Here is a 19,793-nt window from a genome sequence, read left to right as displayed (position 1 = left end):
CCTCTCAGTCCTCCACCTCCAGCATCGGCTCTCCCTTTATTTGTCTAGCTTCTCTGGGAATACCGAGACGCAGCCCCTCGGGAAGCTCCCCCTTCATCCATCCGGTGCGGAGCAATTACATGGCTCCGAGAACATCTTATAAATGAATTATAGGCTGCTTTTTCCCTTCCCAGCCAAAAGGCTTTTGGAAGAGCAACTTTCTAATTACATTAGAAGACATTTGGAGGAAAAAAGAAAAAGGGAACACGGAGTTTGCATACAAAATGTGGAAGGGTCAAGGCTGGTTCACCATCTCCCAGACCCTTGGAGCTCCTCGGAGCCGGCCGCGGGCTGCTGCCTGCTCCCATTGCTGTCACCAGCCAGACATCAATTACTCTTTTATGAATGACCTTGTTTCCATCTTTGCTGCAAGGAACAATTTGTCTTCGAGAAACTTGGCAGAATCCGCAGAAACAGCGTCTTGGCTGGTGTATCTTTTAATTCACCTTTCTGATGCTTCCCCTTCGGTTAAGGGGCTCCGCTTCGGGCGAGGGAGGGATCCTTTAGCTCAGACTGGGTTCGGTAGCCCTGCCAAACCTCCGCACTCCCAGAGAAGGAGCCGACCTGTGCCCTGCTCAGCTGCAGCTGCTTTTCGGTGCTGCTGTGACCATCGCAAGGGCCAGCTCCCTGCCAGGCTTCACAGCCCGCGGACGGGGAGCTAATTTCAGATTGCATCCCTCGGGTTGCATCCCTCCCTCCCTGACCCGGTTCATCTAAAAGCACACGATGCTTTTGCCTTTCCACACAGCAAACACGAGCCAGTGATCTCAGTCCGAAGGAGGAATCCATCCTCGGCTCCAACCGAGCGCATCGGCTCTGCCCGCGCCTGCTCCCCGGGGACCACCGGCGCGTGGACGCCTGGCCCAGGAGTGCTGCACCACGAGGGAGAGCACGGGAGACAGAGGCATTGCGAAAGCAAGATGCTGAAGTGCGCTGCGGTGTTATTAAGGACCCGCTACACACTCGCCTGCAGTGATCCACCTGGGAACGGTAAAGCAAACAGCCTGTGCTGTGTGCTGGCCCTCCTAGCACATCACTCTCAGTGAAAAACTGGGTTATATCGGGCTTTTTTACCACAGAAATTGTTTGGAACCAGTGCTTGGAACAGCTGCTTCAACCTGAACATAAATTTTGCTCTACACAAGTGGTTTTTTTAGGCTGGAAAGCTCAGGTGTAAGAATTTCAGCTGGGATATTCTGGTTGGCATGTTGCTCCCTGCTTTTTTTTTCTCCCCTCTCTCTGTCTGACCAGATAACAGCCCACGGTACCTTAAACCCCACCGGAGCCAGAGTCTTTCCTTTGTACAAGGAGTACTAGCAAAACTGCAGTTTTCCTTCCTTCTCCTCCCCTTCAATAGCGACGTGGCCTTCGGGGGCCGTGAGAGCTGCAGGATGTTTACGTTCAGGACTGACTGCGTGATGGACCACGGATCACCGAAAAGCAGGGTTTGCCAGAACTATAGCTGGAGGACAGTCAATAAACCTGTCACTACTCACCCCGTTTAAGAGGAGCTTTGGGGATAACAGTCCAGGATTTTAGAATATAATTTTTTATCCTTAAGTTCTCAGTTACTCTCTAGAAACCAGCTTCCTCGCAAGCGTCAGCGGATGCACTGTCAGGTCTGGTGATGCTGCTAATGCAGCTACAGGACGAGCTCCTGAGATGTGCGTGCTTTAACCAATTTGACCTGTTTTGGTTTCTAACCACTCCGCACCCATTATCGTTATTAGGACAGCACCGGTAAGGCCTGCAGAGAGCGAGGCCCCTCCTGTGTATACACACAAACCTCCAGATAGCCAGGCAGGGTGAGCACTTCTAATTTAAATAGACCAAAAAAAAAAAAAGGCAGTAGGGAAACCGAGGCAGAAGAAGGAGATGGGATCCACCCAACAGGTCAATGACCAGGGTAATGCTCCTCTAAGCCCATCTGCATCCTGGCTAACATTTCCCCAGGGTAGCTGGTCTACCAAGCAGCATTGCGGTGGATTAGCCACATCCATGCAGACATCCCCCGAGCATGGCTCGGTTTCCTATATAGCCACAGATGTCAGGCACCAATACCCTGGTGTCTTCCCTCTTTGATTAAAGAGTGAATTAAATGATCTTCTAAACAAGACGCATGCTTTGCAGGGGAGGAAAGGTCCTTTAAAATCAATAGCGGGGGAAGGTGAAAAATCCTCTCTATGAACAAGCAGAAGAAAAGCTACAAGCGGGGGGCTGATCACTTCTGCGAGCTGCAGCCCAGCGAGGATCAGCAGGGCAGGATGCAACGCCGACAACACGTTTCAGAGCCCACAGGGCTGAACCCCGCTCCTGCCTGCGATTACGTCTCACCCCAGCCATCAGGGGCTGGCTCTCCCTGCCTGCATTTCTTGCTTGCAGATCAGAGATTAACCGTCAGCTTTGGGAGGGGGTAGGAACTGGTGGGAAAACAAGCAGCGGGCTGGCCCTTGCTGTAAGATACTGACAGTTAGAACTGGGGGGGCAATTTGTAGGAATAAGCAAAGCTCCCCTCTGTGAGCGTCCTGGCCTGTACCAGAAATAGTGTGGCCAGGGGGAGCAGGGAGGTGATCGTGCCCCTGTACTGGGCACTGGTGAGGCCGCACCTCGAATCCTGTGTTCAGTTCTGGGCCCCTCACGACAAGAAGGACATGGAGGTGCTGGAGCGTGTCCAGAGGAGGGCAACGAAGCTGGTGAAGGGCCTGGAGCACAAGTCTGATGGGGAGCGGCTGAGGGAACTGGGGTTGTTTAGCCTGGAGAAGAGGAGGCTGAGGGGAGACCTCATCACGCTCTACAACTACCTGAAAGGAGGTTGTAGTGAGGTGGGGGTTGGTCTCTTCTGCCAAGTAACAAGCGATAGGACAAGAGGAAATGGCCTCAAGTTGTGCCAGGGGAGGTTTAGATTGGACGTTAGGAGAAATTTCTTAACTGACAGAGTGGTCAGGCCTTGGAACAGGCTGCCCAGGGAAGTGGTGGAGTCCCCATCCCTGGAGGTATTTAAAAGACGCGTAGATGAGGCGCTTAGGGACATGGTGTAGTGGGCATGGGGGGGTTGGGTTAACAGTTGGACTCGATCTTAGAGGTCTTTTCCAACCTTAATGATTCTACGATTCTATGATTTAAGATGCTGACGAGCTGCTTGAACAAGGAGGAGCCGTGAATAAGGTTGCTGCTGACCAGCTCCTGGGTATTTCCCAGGGTCCCCCGTTAATTTCTGAAGGGTTGGGGACGAGCCACCCCCCCAGGCAGTGGTTACGGTGCCTGTCCCTTACCCGCTGCATTTCCCCTGCATCAGGGCCCGGCGGGGCGGGGAGCGGGAGCCCGGCGGGGGAGCGGCCCCCTCCAGCGGCGGAGGCGCAGCCGGGCCGGCCGCGCCCGGGGAAGCGCCGCGGCGGAGCGACCCCTCGCTCGGCTGCGAGCTGCCCCCTCTCCCCTTGCACCCTGCTCTGCACCTTCACACGCCCTGGGGGCTCCTCACGCTGCCGGAGACGGTGGAAACGGAGCTTAAAGGCAACCAAGGGGCATCCCGTTATCCCCTGCTGAGGGCAAAGCGGGGTGGATGCCTCATCGCCACAGCCGTGGGGAAAGCACCCCGCACCCTTCCTCCTCTTCCCGCAAGGAAATGACATCGTGTCTTCACTGCAGTGGTATCATCAGAGATCCAACATGAAGACGGCCACCTCGCCCAGAGGACCCAAATGCGAATGCTAAAGCAAAGTGAACAGGATGCCCTAGGAGCTGCAGAGAAAAGTTAATAGCTGGTTTGGGGTTTCTGCCAGCCAGGGGTTTCTTTGGTGGCCAGAGCTTGGCTGTGTTACACCAAACCGGCTGGGCTGGGGGAGTCCACAGGGGGCTGGAGGGTCCTCACCCCCACAGCAAGGAGAAAGGAGAGCAGCATCAGGTGGCCCTCGGAGGAGGACGGCAATGCTGGAGTTCACTGGATGAGTTTTTCTTCAATTATCCCTTCAGAAAACAGCTATAATTTTAACAACCTCTTTTACCTAATGGCATGTCCCAAACCATACTGCACACAGAGTAAAGCAACCGAATAAACATTACAGAGAAGTTCCACTATGTTTTCAGGCAGCCCTGACAACCTCCCCTAGCCTGTGCATACCCATCTGTTGTTTTAGATGCGGTAATTGCAAGCACAGACTTCAGCAAAAGAGAGGGCAGTTATACGTACACAGCTAGCGGTATTCATGGGAACTGTGTCACTCAGGCCCCTTTGAGCATCTCAGAGAGAGAGAGGAAGACTGCGTATTGAGAAGGTAAAAACATTAACTTCAGCAGCTGCTTTGCACTGTTTTAAAGGTGCCCGCTTCTCATTTCCACCGCCAGCATCATTTTCCCCAATGACATAGATTAGATAAATCTCTCGCAAGCTACTTTATGTATGACAGCAATGCAATTATTTTATATTAAGCACGGCTTCATGCGCAGCAACCTACCTGTTAACTCCTGCCCTTCACACAACACGGACAAACAAGCAGTAACAGCGCTTTTCCGCTCATCCCTCCAGCCCCGAGGCTGGAAGCTGCTCCCTTCAGACTAAGCCCTGCGTGCAGGTTGTGCTTTTAAATGGAGCTGAGCTCACAGTCCAGTTTACCAATGCTGGCACGGTCCGGGCCCAAACCGGCACTTCGCTGTGGATGATGGAGAGGAGAAAGGTGACACTTCAGCTCTTGTGGTACCCCTCCACCTTCTCCTCGGAGGCTGAAACTGAGGGTCCAGCCCAAAGCCCCCGTGCCTGCTGCCATGCTTTGTACGCCCCGCACCACCACTGTGGTGGATGTTTGCCGCGAGGGAGGAAGGAGGGGGGCTAACTTTGCTGTCACAAGTCAGAGGAACAACGTGGGACTCCAAATTGCATTGTTAAGGTTTCCCAACACAAACCACGTGTTGACTTAGTGAGAAAAAATTACGCTGGGAATCGTCATCACTGCAATTGCTTTGGCAGATAAGCACCTCCCTTCGACCCCAGCTCTGAAAGCTGCATACACAGCACCTTGGCAAAAGAAACAAGGCACAGAAGGATGCAGTCCTCAGCTGGAAGAGCTCTACAAGGTCATGCCTTTTACAAAAATGTCCCCTTGCAGCACAGGGTGGAGCAACAGGACGTCCTTCCCCAGGCGTGCACGCTCCCAAGTACAAAGCAAAACAGCCCCCAGCACCACATTTTAAGGGTATCAGCCCAAGGCTACAAAAAGCCCCTCGCAGGCAGTCCCTCCCGATACGCACCATGGCGGTGAGGCACTGCGATTCCCGCACCGTGGCGGCAGAGCTCAGCAGGGCTGCGAGGATCAGGGTCATGCTGAGGCAGATCCCGAAGTAGAAAGCTGGAAGGAAAGTCGGACATAGGAGCTGCGGTCAGACACCAAGACGTTAAGGCTAACGGAGGCCTGGTCTGATGCTTTCGCCCAGAGAGGGGCCAAAAAGTGCATTTTGGGGAGCTGGTCCAAGAGGACCAGGTTGAAGAACTGAAATTGTTTTATCATTTATTCAATATCCCCCCATCTGCGTATGCTTTCCGGCAGGGCTGTAAACCTCTGAGCGGTTCCCACAGCTCCAGCAGAGCGAAGCACCCTACAAGGGTGTCGGTCCACCCGACAGACCACAAGCTGCCAATTATTTCAGCACTCCGATAAGGATCCCCCCGAAAGCGGGGTGCTGATGCACAGCAGCCGTCCCACGGCCCCTATCAGGACTTCGTGCGCTGCTAATCTGGTGCAACACTCATCCTCCGGTTTCCTCCTGGCTAAGGCAGGGTCACAGCCGGTACCCCGGGGCAGGGCTCCAATGCTGCAAAGGGCTTTGCAACCCTCACTCGGGACCAACCCTGCAAAGAGTTAACGCTTGCAAGGAAAGCAAGTGGAAACATCGCTGGAGAGGGGTGGCTGGGAGGCTGCATTAAGTGCCTATAGCCCCTGGTGTGGCTAGGAAAGGGGGAGGGCTGTACCTTCGTTTTGGACTAACATAGTTTTTACACCTGCCTTGTTAAACTGAAATTGAGAACCAGGATCTAGAGAGGGTATGAGCATGTTTAAGCCCAGCATATAGCTTGGGAGAAGCAGCAGATGTGAGTGCAGCAGAGGCGAGCAGAGTATTTTAGTATCTGGGCTGTTCTCATCTCTTTGCTCTAGCCTTGTACCCGAGACTCAGTTTATATTTCTCCCTTGCGTAGGGAAAAAACCCCCACATTTCCGCCAAAAACAGGTGTTTCCATGCATTTCTCCTCCCAGCCTCGATTTTCTATGCTCTGCTTCAACTCCTGTAACAGTCCCTCCTCCCAGGCTCCCAGGGCCCTTCCAGCCCCACTGCACCTTTAGGTCCGTCTTTGGCTGAGCCCCCCCTGTGCTTTCACTGCAGCACAGGGGGAGGATGGGGAGATGGTGAACGGAGGGACAGGAGCGAACGCAGCAGCACCTGAGCACCCTCTGCTCCCACAACACCCTTCAGTGCCAGGCAGGCAGGTCTGATACAGAAAAAAAAGTGCCCATGGGACTGCGTTAGCCCCAGTGCATCCTCCAAAAACCAGCCCCTGCCTCCTGCTGTGATGCCTCTGCCTTTCCTTCGACTGCTCTGGGGGATTTTGCAGCTCCTGGGTTCACCAAAGGTCTCGCTGGGACGCGACCGTGACGTACCTGCATGGTGGATGACCCTGTAGGAGTTGCTCTCCAGGGAGATGTCGCTGATGAGGGTGAAGTGGAGCCCGTAGTGGGTGACTGTGCTCAGTGTGGCAATGGACAACCCCAGCAGCTGGAAAAAAAGGTTTTTAGGAAGGGATTGACAAGGCAGCAGCTCCTGCTGAGTGCACACAAAGCTTTGAGGTGTATCTGGATACTCCCGAGCCTACACGCAGATGCGGACAGCCTGATCATCCAAAGACCACTGCATGTACCCCAAAATGCACATAAAAGGATAAACCCCAAACACTTAAACATACTAAAGCTCTTTTTCTCTCTTGCGTAATGAGCGCACATGACACCGAGCAGCCCACGGCCTCTTGGCCAGTGTCTGTGGATGAAATTCCCACCACGTGAGGAAAGACGGTCCGATGCTCTTGCAGCAGACCCGTGCAGTCCCGCCTCACTCTGCAGGGTACGCACGTGCAGTTCTGAGGGCTGCCAGCTTCACGAGTGGTTTTGGGCCGGGATGATGTTCTCTGCTTTGCTCTTTGCAATGCTAGTCCCATTGCCTGCTCTTGCCTGTATTTCCGATTGTAGAGTGCGAAGAGCTGAGTCTTGTACTACTCTAAGTAATCTGTGCTGGTTTCTGTCTCACAACACGCTGCTGGGCCGTCCGTGTTTCTGTCCCATCCCTGAGAGCACTGGGATGCCTAAGGCACGGGGTTACCCTCTGTGTTGCCCAGAGCAAGTCCAGGCGACGGAGAGGGAACATTTCTGACGGCACCTGGCTCTGGGGCAGGGCTCCTTGCAGCACGACCGGTGGTGGAGCTGGGACAGAGGCACCAACAGCAGGCCAGTTAAAAACAGCTCCAACTCTAGTGTAATGAACCTGGAAAACACAAGATGTGAGGCCGCTCCTAGCTAAGGTTTCATCCTTTTGTGCCTTTACAATACGGAAACACAAGGCAGCTATCCCTGTCTCAAATGTGACAGTCCGGTGTCAACGTAATCCCCACTGTATGACATTTTCTAATAGCTTTTGCTGGAGACTTATAGTTTCGGAGACTCAATACACCCAAACTGTAGTATATTCTGCTTATAAATAACCTAATTTGTGGCATCTACCGATCCTTCATGCTGTGCATTTCTGTGCATTTCTGTGCATCTCGATCCACACCCAGCAAAATGCTAAGCGCAACACTGGTTAGCTCAGATTTCTGGGAAACACCAGTCTAAAATCCTCCCAACAGCAATAACGTGATTCTTGCCATCCATGGTGGCTGTGCCTTAACATGTCCTCTAAACACCTTTGGTACCAATCCTCCTTTGATTTTCTCCACATGATATATTCTGCTATTTGGAAGAGAGAACAACGCACAGCCAATACAGCCAGTGGTCCTGAAATGTTGAAATTTGGACAAACTGGAAATGTCACGTGTGGCCCAAAATAAGGCATCACCTTTTAATTACACTCTTTCCAACCCTCTTTGAACCAAATTCAGATTATTATTATTTTTTACGCTTGCAAGTTGAGATGAAGTGAAAAGGCAACAAGCAGATACAACTCGAAAACATCCAGCAGAAGCGTTCCCTAGTTTCCACCACTTCCCATCAGCTCTAACAGCAGCTGTCAAGAAGCTCCCCTTGAATTTGCTTCAAAAGCTGATAAAAAGGATCCCTAGAACTGCTTTCCCTTTGCGGTGCGGACCCACAGGTCTCTCACACACACTTCCACCGAAGCCTTGCGGTCTCATACCCTCACTGATCCCACCCGCAGCCGACCGCCCTCCCAGCAACAAGTGTGACTGCAGCAGGTCCATCCTCCCTCTTTTGCTCCAAGGAGATGGGAGCAAATATCTTTTGGCTGAAAACCACCCACTCTGCCCGCAGCGACCTTTCCTTTCTCCTCCGAGGCGGCCGCCGGGTTGTGAAAGAGCTGCAGCGGCGTGACAGCCCTGAGAAACCAGCAGTCTATCAGCGGAGGGGGGGGGGCGATGCTGGCGGCCAGCGATAACCGCCCAGGGCGCAACGATAACTTTGTTGGCTTTGCTTGCCCTCCACCCGCGAAAAACAGAACGTGGGAAAACCCGACCCTCTCCGAGCGGGTTCACCTCGATTCTGCAGAGATCCCCCCCCAAACCTGCCTGCTCACCATGACACAGAGGCTGGTCACCAGCAGCTGGCACTTGGTGGTCCTCATCCCGCACCTCAATCCCATGGCTGCTTGTCCCCGGAGAGAGCTGGCAGTTGGTCCCTCCAGCTCTTGATAAAGCCTGGGTTTCCACCAAAGGGAGGCATGGCCACAGCGGGGCCTCTCGGGAAGTGTAGTCCCCACCACGTGCCGAGGCACCTCCTCCTGCCCCGTTATTAAATCCTGTTTAGAGCAGCCGCCTTCTGCCCGGGCGCTCGGTGGGCTGCCGTCAGCTCCGACACGCAGCCAGCTGGGAAAGGAGGAAAGGCAGGCAGAAAAAAGAGCTTTTCACGGCATTCGGAGCAAAGCTCCTTAAAAAAATTTTTGAAACTGTTCAATCTAGAGTCAGTATGAAAATACCCTGTTTTTTGCTTTCACTGGGATGCAGTTTTGCGTAATGAACATTGTCACTAACTGTTTTTTTTTTTAAATCTGCATAAATAGTATCTTGGGAAAAAGTTTAGGAAAATGTTATTTCGAAAAAAAATAACCTGTTGTTTAAAGAAGACATCAAAACTCCCAAACAGATCTGCATAAGAGTCTCCCCTCCCCATTTAAAAACCACCACATGGCAATAACCTTTGGCTGAGACTCTATTAAAACTTTTCTTCGCAGAGGAGGGAAAAAAAATCCCTTTGGTAGTATTTTATTCAGGAAAAAGGCTATACGCAAATATAACCCACTGCTCAGGAGACCCTCACCGTCCATGGACATTTTGACTCTGTCCTTTCCCCTCTCCTCGCACTGAAGACCCCATGGACCCACAGCTACAGAAGACTCGGGTGACTTCTGGTCTTCAAAACCAGCTGCCTGCTGGATGCATATTTCCCAAAAGTAAATCACAAAGAAGCCTCAAGAACAACCCGGCCAAAGGGATGCTGAATGACTGAGTGCCTTAATCATCCTTAGTTTTGGAGCTAGACTGGTAGAAAAGAGGTAAAAGAGAAAAATGGAAAATAGTCACACTCCCCCCAGGTGGCAAAGAAAGGGGGGGAAAAGGTAAAACCATCCCACATCAGTAACTGTAGCTACAGGAAAATGACAAAGAAGAAGGAAGGGAGTGAAAAAAGGAAGGAAGATGCGTTTTGTAGAGCAAAGAGAAGCAAGAGAAAGTGAGTTGCACAAAGCACTGTGCACAGGAAAAAGCACGTCATGATTTTCTGACTACATCACTAGCTTTCTTGCAAAACATCTTGGTTGCAACCTGCCGAGACACCAATGAGAGCTGCCACAGCCGTTTCCAAAAGCATGTGTCCCCCATGGCTCGTGGGTCCCTGCCCTGGTGGGGTTCCCTGATGCCACTGATGTACCCATGTGCACATAGAGACCTTCCTACTCCTGCCACCAGCTGGAAACCACCTGAGAAAGACCAACAGATGGACAGGAGGGAAGGAAAGCAGTGGGGAGAGGACTACAGAGAGAGGACAACAGGCTGGGGAGGCAGCTGATGCCCAGCCACACATGTCCAGGAGCAGGAACCAGACACCATCCGCAGCAGCGCAGACCCCCAGGGACAGGAGTACAGCTGCAAGGTGACCATGTCCACATGGTCCCCACCATGGGCCAGGTGGGGAAAGTGCCTTATAAAACTCTGTGGTGGAGTTAGGACTGTGTTGGAATGCAGAGCTGTTAGCACCCGTCATTTCTTCTGGCGCTACGGGACAGACGGTTGCGTTGTCACCTGCATTTTCAAGGGGAATGCCCACCAAAAGGGCACGGCTATAAAGGCAGCAGGGTTGGTCCACAGGTGGACTTCTACGTTAAATCTGGAAGGGTCGCAAGAAGGTATGAAGCACGGTTCTGTGCGTAAAACCAGCCTCAGAGCCCGACCAAGAGCGACGGAGCGTTAGCAGCGAGGGTGCAGCCGTGGCGCACACCGTGAGCCCACCCGGAGCCTGTTTCTCGGCAAGGGACATGAGAAAAACCATCGCAGCCCATCTTCATTTTCCCCTAGACCCCACTTTCCTTCCCCAACCCTAAACGCACGCTACCGGAGACCTGTGCAAAGCCAGATCTCACACTAGAGGTCCCCACAGGCCAGCAGAAACCCTTCCCGAAGGCCTGGACCGTTCCAGTGGGCTTTCTGAAGGGAACAGATGGGCAGTTCCCTTCCCAGTTCCCCAAAGGTCACCTCTGTCCGTGCAAGAGCCTCGCACCTCACTGCAGGACCACCTGAGAGGTCACAAAATCATCATCTACACCCCTTGGAACTGCTCCACAAAAGATGCTCTACCTCCTTTTGTCTCCAGCCATAAAACCAGGCACCTTCACTGCCTCACCAAGCCCTCAAAGCAGGTCTGCAACTTTAAACACCCGGGTTTAAACAGCTGTTTAGTTGCGAATGCCTGTTCCTGGGGAGTTTGCCCATGTCCTCCGATGCTTCAGAGGATTCTCCCACCTCCAGCGCTCGGCGCTCTGCCTTCGTGCCTGCTCCCTCCATTACCTGCTCCGGCGCTGCGCTGGATTTGGGGGTGGAGGTGTTTTCTGCTGTTTCTCTTTCCTCCATCCTCCTTTATCCCATATAGGTATGGCTTGAAAGATTTCTCTTTGGGGCAGAACATATGTGAATTTCTAACATCAAAAAATAATAAAGAGCAAAAGAATTTACTGCCTCCCCCCACAAGTCCGTAGCAGGAGCATTTGTAGACCTGGGGCATTAAGAGGTTGGGCTCCGGTTGAAGGAGGCACGTTCGGCACACGCAAGGGCACTACCGAAGTGAGCGCAGGGGGAGCGTGCGTGCTCATCTTAACTGTGGCCATCGAAAGGGGGTCTTTACAACACTTCACTTTCTCCGGGATTAAATCTCCTCTGGGTGCCGTGTCATTGGCATACGCCTGCCTCGGCAGCTCTCTGCCCAGGGAGCCCTGGCGAGAAGCAGGGTGTCCCCGCATCCCAGCGGGAAGAGAGGCAGGGCTGGAGGCACGCCGGGGAACCGTCCCCGCAGCCGGCGCGCGGGCTGGACGGCAGTGTGGCTTTTCCGGCAAGACTCGGCCTCCTGCCCGCCCTGCCGGGTTTTATCAGGTGGTCCCCTTTGCAAGAGCACAACTTACAGCTCCCAAATGCGATGCAAAAACCACAGCTCCCGCCTGCGGCTTCCTCCCTTATCTCTGGTTATCAGCCGGAGCACGGAAAGAGGGTAGCGCGGCTGAAAATAGCCCGGGGAGCCCAGGTGCCCTCTTCCTCTAGCCTTGTGGCAGCTTGCAGCCTTCTGTTAGGCTGTGAAAATACATACCGGCATCCCCAGCTGCACGGGTGTCGGAAGGACGTGCCACCTCGTCCAGAAGGAAAGGATTGACTGAAAAAAGGGAACAAAGCCAGATCGTATTTTTTGCAGAGCTAAAAACCTCCAACCCTCTTCCGAGCTGGAGGGAAATGCTGCCCACGCTGTCAGATGGGTGTCCTAAAAGAGCTGGGGGATTTGATGTGTTTGGCTGCATGGGGTGAACTTGGGAGACTCAACGTAAGTGGAGGAGAAGAGGCTGAATTCCTGCTAGCGCTTTCTCACCCTCCACTTTTCTGGCCCTCGCTCCATCGGTGCAGCCACCAGTGATGCCGCAGCAGCACCTCAGCCCCAGCTGCTCGAACTCCAGCCCGGCAGCAGGTAAGAGAAACCTCCCCCTAGGCTTTGGGGTGCTCCTGCAAAAGGATGCGCTGGAAGCAGGGGAGAGGAGGTTGCCCCAGGAGGCAAAACTACACCCATCGTCCAGGCAGGACACATCCCTGCCAGGTCCTCGGGAGCCTCCTCCTTTGCCAGCCTACACCACCGTCAGGGAAAATACCTCTCCTCCACGGTAGAAAATAGCTCGAAATGTGGCAGATTTACAAGTGTCACTGGCTCAGCCCATTCGGTCCCTCAGCTACTGCCCGTAACATGGTCATATTCACCCTGGAGCTCGCTCGTAAATAAAACATGCCCCTATCAAACCGCAGCGAAGCCGTATGAACGACGCAAAGCCAGGGAGACCTCACAGCCCGCGCCCGCCTTCCCGGGCACATCACAAGGATGCATTGTAAAGGCTGCTTAGCATTCATATAGCACAGACGCACAATCAAAGCTAAAAATCAACTTTTAAACCCGGGGCTGTCTCTTTTCAAGAAGGGGAGGAGAAAAGGGGGAGGTGCTGGGCTTTGCCAAGCTTCGGATGCCTCATACAGCTGGGCTGTGAATGGAAACAAGGCTGGCTGGAGGCTGCCTTGGAAGAAACAAAACTGGAGAGAAATCATAAAATCTCCAGAGGGCTTTCTTATTTATTATTATTTCCAAAGGGTGTCTCAGAAATCCTCCAGTGACTCCCAGGCATTTTGAAATTAATTGTAGGTGAGCAAAAAAACACGTCAGAAGACTTATTTTAAAAAGCTCATCAAGCCCAAGAAAGACCATAAGCTGAAGACAGGGAATTCCCTTCAAAGAATAAACTCAAATAAACTTCTTTTCCGCCCAAAAGTGAAACAACTGTACTCATAGCTCTAAAGCACACCCCCCTACTTCAACTAAATTCTTTTTTCTTTTCTACGTGGTATCTAATTGCAAACCATAGCTGCCCAGGCACCAGCTGTGCTGGTGATAGACCTAAAGACACAACTCTAGCCCTGCTCCCAGCAAAACCAGTGCGAGCGGAGCCCAGCCTGGCAAGCGGGGATTCACCCGCTCGCCAGGGAGAAAGGGGCTGCTTGACTGCCCCTCGCCATTTATTTCTGGCATTTGCTCTCTCGAGCCTTATCACAACGGGACCTCTATTGCTTTCCGCTGAGGTCCAGAAAGTTTTGGCAAAAAAACCCCAGAAGCTCACGTCAGCTGCCTGTAGCGCATGGGTCACGGCGGGACCGACCCAGCGCCTCGTCTGCCGCGCTCCCACCGACGCACGTGCCAGCTCCGGTGGCAGCGTTTTGCCCTCACCTTTGGCAGACGCAAGAAACAACACGTAGCATCAGGGCTCGGAGGCCCTTCACTGCAGTCACCCTCTCTCCAAGCAGAGCTCGCCCACCTCGCACCACGCTGGCCGAAGCCACGCAGGGCGGCGAGGTGTCCACGCCAACCCCGCGTTTATCACTTTTGCCTTACCTGTGCCAGGAGAGGAGAATTTCTTCTCCTCACCCTCTGGGGACGGGTAGCACATCGCTGGATGCTCGCTCTCCCCAGATTACGATCAGGAAGTTGATTGTGAACACAGACAGTGTTTAATGATGTCTTGTTCTACTGGATCTTACACAGTCATTAACTTTATAAAGAGATTTCAAATAAGATTACATTTCTCAGAGTACGAGCTGTACCTACCTTCCTTCAGACTATCGGGAAACCAGCTGTACTGTTCAGAAAGCGTAAGCAGTTGCTTTGTGCTGTGCTCAGGCCCCGACAGCCACGTCTGGCTGGAAACGCGCGTCGCCATCAGCAGCCCTGAAGCCAATTTGGCCAAGTCCAGTTTGTCACCGAGCTGAGCGTGGAATCACTGGGGCTGGAGGCTGCACGCTCTCCCTGGAGACTGGATTTACTGGTGTTTGAATGGTGCATTAGTAATGAAAAAAAAAATTCCCTGTAGTTATTTTTGTACGATAATAATCCAGTTATTACTCTTGAGCGTGGCTTTTTGATACAGAAGGTTTTCTCCTGAACAGCTTCAAAGACAGCAGCTTCCTCTTTCCTGTGAGAAAGGCTTGCAGCAGAAACTAAAGATGGGGTAATAAAAGAACATCGATATTACTCCACCGCAGTAATGCCCTTTCTGCCTAAGCCACCGCTGCTAGTGAGCGCAAGGTGAACCCCCCGCGCCAGCCGAGCCAGCTTTGCAGATACTGAAGACAAGAGCCAGCATTAAGTGGCTTGAGCTGAGCAAGCGATCCTGCGACCGCTCGCGCACACGAGCACGTTTATGCACACAAGCGGCTCCCCTGCGCTTCCCAGGAACCCACCAGGCAAAACGCTCGTGCCCGCGCCGCGCGCCACGAGCTGCTCCTCTTGGGCCAAACCCTTCAGAGGAGCCGCGCGGCTGCTCACGGTTTTTCCCTCGGGTCTACGGCACGGCCAAGAACGTCTCGAAAGCCATCGAATTTGGGTGCTAAGCCTGACGCATGCTTGAGCGGGATTTCCAGACACACGAAGCACTCGCAGGCTCCTTCCTCTCACTTCCAGGAATTTCAACCTGGCTGCCTGCGACGCTGCAGCAGGGCTTGCTCCTTCAACCCACCGCCACTGCAACCGAGCCTGGGGAAAAATATTCTCCTCCAATGTGGTGGAGCCTTGCTGCTCCCTAAATACCCCACGCAGGTAGAAAAAAGCCTCTAGAAATCATGGATGGCTCTTTGTTATTACTCTTTTTGGCTTAGATACACCCCAGGAGCAGCACCGGAGCGGTTCAGGGTAGCCAGGGGGATACAGATCCTTACTTTGATACCCGCATCTTGCTGCAGAGCCTCGCTGGCACCTACCCGTGCGGTGAAGGCTCTGCTGCGGGCACGCACCCGCCCCTGCCACCAGGCTGCTGCCAGAGACCCCGGCTTTCAGCCTCTTCCCTGCCAAAAAATGAAGCCCCATAACTGAACTACCCCACACCTCCCTGCCCGCACGCTTCTGGGTGGGGGGAGACCCTGCAGAAGGCAATTAGCACTTCTCCTACCCCAATTAACAAACCCTCAAGTGGATGAGCACCCTCCACCTCCTGCAGATGGTCGCGCCGAGGGGCCGCATGAGCCCCGGCTCGGCGGCTGGCAAGGGGATAATGCAGAAAGGGCCTGAGCCGACCCCACGAAGCCAGTGAAAGGGTCTGTCGGAGATGTTTTAGCATCACACTGGTTTTTGGTGTTTTGTTTTTAAAGGCCGGGCAGGAGCAAAGCCCCGAGGACAGCACGTCTTGCAAGCCGTGCTGAAGCTGAGTGGACCGTAGCCCCTGGGCAGTGGGTGCACGTAGCCCCCCCCTCCATCCACCCTGCTCATTTAGCAAAACACCGTGCAAGTTCTTTCTCACCACAAGCTCCCGGGCTACCAAGACGCAGCTCCTTTGTCCTCCCCGTTAAATTCAGCTATCCGAAAGCACCTTACCCTGCCGCTCTTCCCGCCGGAGCTGGAAGCAAGGCTTGCTTGACGGACAGCCAAGCGGGATCGCGTGCCACAGCAAAGGGAAGCCCGGGTGCAAGCCCCGAGCCACGAAAGCTTTGCATTTTCCTTCTCCTTTCCGTGCCTTTATCCTTGAAACTCTCATTTCAGCCTGAAAAGTCGGCCCGCAGAGAACGGCCTTTGGAAGGTGACTTACGGAACTGCCAGAAACTTTTTGGGTTTTGTTTTTTGTTTTTTTTTTTTTTTTTGTACAAAAGCAGAGTCCCGCTGTATCCCTTCGCTTTGCAAAACAAACACCGACCGGCAGCCAGGTGCCCGCACCGCTCCGAGCCCGGCGTGTGACGGCAGGGCTGCTTCCCCGCACCGCTCCGCAGGGAGAGCCCCGCGGGGGGGCAGCCGCGCTCCCGGGGCCGGGGCCGCTCCTCGCCCGCCGCCGCCTTCCCCGCCGCCGTCACCCACGAGGTGCCCGGTTTTGCGGGGGGAGAATGGCACGTTTGAAGGGACAGGACCCGGGGCTGGCACCGCACCGGCTGCTTCTGCGTGCCCGCGCCCGTGTGCCGGGGGGGGATGCGGGGGGGGGGATGCGGGGGGGGGAGGCGGGGCGGGAGGGGAGCCCCTCCCCCGAGTCATAATAAAAAGTAAATTAAAGTAAAATATTAAAAATATAAAAATAGAAGCGGCGATCAAAGGAAAAAGTCGCAAAGTGAGGGGGGGGGTGTTCGTTGGCGGGGCTGGCGGCGCCACGCGCCGGGCGCGCGCGGGGGCGGGGGCGCGCGCGCGCGCGGGGGAGGGCGGGTGGGGGGCGCGGCGGCGGGCGCGCGTGGCGCGGCGTGCGCGGCGCGTGCGGCCGGCGGGGGCTCGCGAGCGGCGGCGCGTTGATAAGGGGCGTCCGGCGGCGGCGGCCGCCGCAGAGGCGCGGAGCGGCGGCGGGAGAGGAGGGGGGTGGGAGTAAACCCCCGCCCCCCCGCGCTGCCCACCCCCTTTCGCCTTCTCTCCCCTTTAAATTTCGTTTTTTAACATATAGTTGGTGGTTTTTTTTTGAAATTCTGTTGAATTTTTTTTTTTTTTTTTTTTTTTTTTTGCGCGCTTTCCGCCAGCCGCCGCCGTGGCCGCCCGGCGATGAACGGCGGGGCCCTGCCGCCGCTGCCCCCCGCCGCCCCCCGCAGCCGCCGGCGGCCCGCCTCCCCCGAACTGCTGCGCTGCAAACGTCGCTTAGCCTTCGCCGCCCTGCCGGGCACCGGAGCGGCGGCGGCGGCCGCCGTGGCCCGTCGTAACGAGCGGGAGCGCAACCGCGTCCGGCTGGTCAACCTGGGCTTCGCCGCCCTCCGCCAGCACGTCCCCCACGGCGCCGCCAGCAAGAAGATGAGCAAGGTGGAGACCCTCCGCTCCGCCGTCGAGTACATCCGCGCCTTGCAGCGGCTCCTCGACGAGCACGACGCCGCCGCCGCCTTCCCCGACGGCCGCGGGCGGGCGGCCGTCGGGGAAGGAGGCGGCGGCGGCTACTCCTCCGCTTCGCCCTCCTTCGCTTCCTCCGTGCCCGGCTCGCCTTGCTCCTCCGAGGAGAGCGGCTACGACGCGGCGCTCAGCCCCGAGGAGCGGGAGCTGCTGGACTTCACCAGCTGGCTCGGCAGCTACTGACCCGGCGGGAGGTGAGGGGGGAGCCGGCGGGCAGGGGAGGGGGGTGCCGCTTCCCCCGGCGCTCGGGGGAGCGGGGCACGTACCCATCGGGGCTCTTTGCAAATCTCTCCGCAGCCTGCAGTACCTCAGCGCCCTCGCTCTCCGCAGCAGCCAGCATCCCCCCCCCCCAAAAATACTCACCCCCCCACCCCGGCGGGACCCCGCTGGCTGTTTTCCTCGCCGGGTTCACCCGTCGTCTTCGGGCTGTGGAAAGTGCAATGGTGTAAATGACTGGCGGGGCTCCGCTACCCGCTCCGGGGCAGCGGCTCCACCCGCCCTCCGGGAGCTGCCGGCGGAGAGGAGGCCCGAGCGACCCCGCTTCCCCCCACGGCTGCGTTCTGCTTTGGAGGGGTGGGAAAAAAAAAAAAAAAACAAAAGAAATGAAAAACACTTGATGCTTCCTTGTTTCTGGAGGGGGAGGGAATTTTTTATCATGTCAGATTCTATTTTATATGTAACTTGAACTGCCTATGGGAACACTGATGTATGAAGACTTATTTTTGTACAAGAAACCTTAGAGAAAAGGGGTGAGGAGATGGGTCTATTTTTAGCAAGTCCTATTCCCTTGTTCTTGAACACTGCCAGCTAGAATGTTTTGGGAACATACACAGTTTAGATAAAAAGGTGGGTTTTTTTTCTCTCCAAACACTTTAGTAAAAGACTGTAAAGTTATGTTGTGTCTTAACGTGGTGTCCAAGTTTGCCTGGTGTGAAGGTCCACTTCTCTGAAAACTGAAGTTTTTTTTTTTAAAAAAAAAATGTATTGAAGGCATTTTTGTATGCACTTGCTAGGATTTCTTAAGTTGTACATATGCAGTTTTTAAAAGAGTATCATATTTTATGTAAATTGACTTTATAAATAAAAATCTATTTATAAATGGCTTCAGGGCTGTAAGATGCATGTATTTGCCAGAAATGCCCAAGGTAACTTCTGCCTGAGGGGGTGGGAGAGGGGAGCGATGAGTGATACAGCAGAGAGGCAGTTCTCCTGGACCAGGTTTCATGTGCAGAAGGGAACAAGGAGCAGCACAGCACAACTTCCAGGCTTGCTTTTTTTCCCCCCCATTCAAGTTTTATGAACTCAGCACCTTGGTGCAAGTACTGCAGAGATGATGTATGGGGACATGCAGATGTGTATAGGAGACAGGGCAGGTAAAGTGCTGATAACTCCTTTCCAGGGCATGCAGAAGGTGCTGCAGGCTGTGCTGCCCTTGCCTACCGTGAGGGCAGAGTAATGGGAAGGTGAGGAGGGAGCGGGTATCTGAATTTTCTTCTGGCAGCTACTCTCAGGAGTTAAGCTGGGGTGCCTTCATTCAGGCGAGCTGCATCTCTGAGAACAGTGTTGTCATTTAAAACCCACGCATAACCAACAGTATCCCTCTCTGACCTACTCTAACTTCAGCTGCATGAACATATACTTCATCTAAAGGCAATAAGAAAACACGAATTGCTCCTTAGAAACTATTGTCAGAGACTCCTAAGCTCTGTCTGTTATTTTTGGGCTCGTGCTGAAGACCTGCTTCTGTGGAGGTGAGCCAGAGGTAAGACAGATGGCTGTGAAATAAAACACAGTGATGATGGCATGAAAAACTACAGCAGAGGCTGTTACTTCTCTTAACTAGCTCTAGTGAATGTTACTAGTCAAATGGAGCAAAATGGGCTGGCCTATAGAATATGCTGAGCAAACACAAAGCAGAAAGAGTTATTAAAATTGACCTACTTTGCAGGGACTGTGTGTATAATCGCTCTGCTGTGTTAGTACTGGGAAGGTAGAATTTTTCAGGAGTATGATCACTCAGCAGTCCCAAATTCTGTAAGTGCAGTGGGTGCTCTATAATCCAGATCTGTAAGAGTATTCCACACACATGATTCCATTTGAAGAGCAAAAAAAAAAAAAAACCCACAGGAAAATGCAGGCTTTAATAGCAAGTAGCATTTAGGAGCCTGCAAGCAAAAGCAATAGTTACTGTCTTCAAGTTCATTCCCCAGTCAAAGTTGCTCTAATGCCCTTTGAAAGGCCCTGGGAATGGAAGTGCTTAATAAATTGCTTGCAAAGGTTTTGCCCTGTATGGCTCTTCAACAGCCCCAGCGAGAGCTGTGGGCTGACCTGGGCGTTAAGTGATCTGCTGCACTTTGCAGCAGCAGATGGGGCTGGTGGTGGTGGGGGGGTAACATGGTACCTTTCCCCAGTGGGGGTTTAGGGGCTTCA

The 19,793-nt window shown here is 54.0% G+C and overlaps 2 protein-coding genes across 2 annotated transcripts in view; one reads left to right on the top strand and one right to left on the bottom strand.

Moving 5' to 3' along the window:
* TSPAN32 (tetraspanin 32) overlaps positions 1–9,076 on the bottom strand; it is a 32,658-nt gene extending 23,582 nt beyond the window's left edge. Inside the window, exons 1-3 of the mRNA XM_075163022.1 lie at positions 8,821–9,076; positions 6,684–6,798; positions 5,281–5,378 (exon numbers count right to left, since the gene is read on the bottom strand). Coding sequence (XP_075019123.1) covers positions 5,281–5,378; positions 6,684–6,798; positions 8,821–8,886 — 279 coding nt within the window. The 5' untranslated portion in view covers positions 8,887–9,076. The remainder of the gene's footprint in view (positions 1–5,280; positions 5,379–6,683; positions 6,799–8,820) is intronic.
* Positions 9,077–16,743: 7,667 nt separating this feature from the next.
* Positions 16,744–18,407, top strand: ASCL2 (achaete-scute family bHLH transcription factor 2). The gene is made up of 2 exons (XM_075162772.1): positions 16,744–17,557; positions 17,661–18,407. The coding sequence occupies exon 1, from the start codon at positions 17,028–17,030 to the stop codon at positions 17,544–17,546; it is 519 nt and encodes a 172-aa protein (XP_075018873.1). The 5' UTR covers positions 16,744–17,027; the 3' UTR covers positions 17,547–17,557; positions 17,661–18,407.
* Positions 18,408–19,793: the final 1,386 nt, after the last annotated feature.

The sequence above is a fragment of the Calonectris borealis genome, chromosome 14, assembly GCF_964195595.1.
Source record: "Calonectris borealis chromosome 14, bCalBor7.hap1.2, whole genome shotgun sequence".
Classification (NCBI taxonomy): domain Eukaryota; kingdom Metazoa; phylum Chordata; class Aves; order Procellariiformes; family Procellariidae; genus Calonectris; species Calonectris borealis.
This window is presented reverse-complemented; position numbering and strand designations above follow the sequence as displayed.

What these genes read in the sequence shown, in the direction of transcription:
- ASCL2 (XM_075162772.1), top strand. Translation starts at nt 17,028, where the DNA reads ATGAACGGCGGGGCCCTGCCGCCGCTGCCCCCCGCCGCCCCCCGCAGC.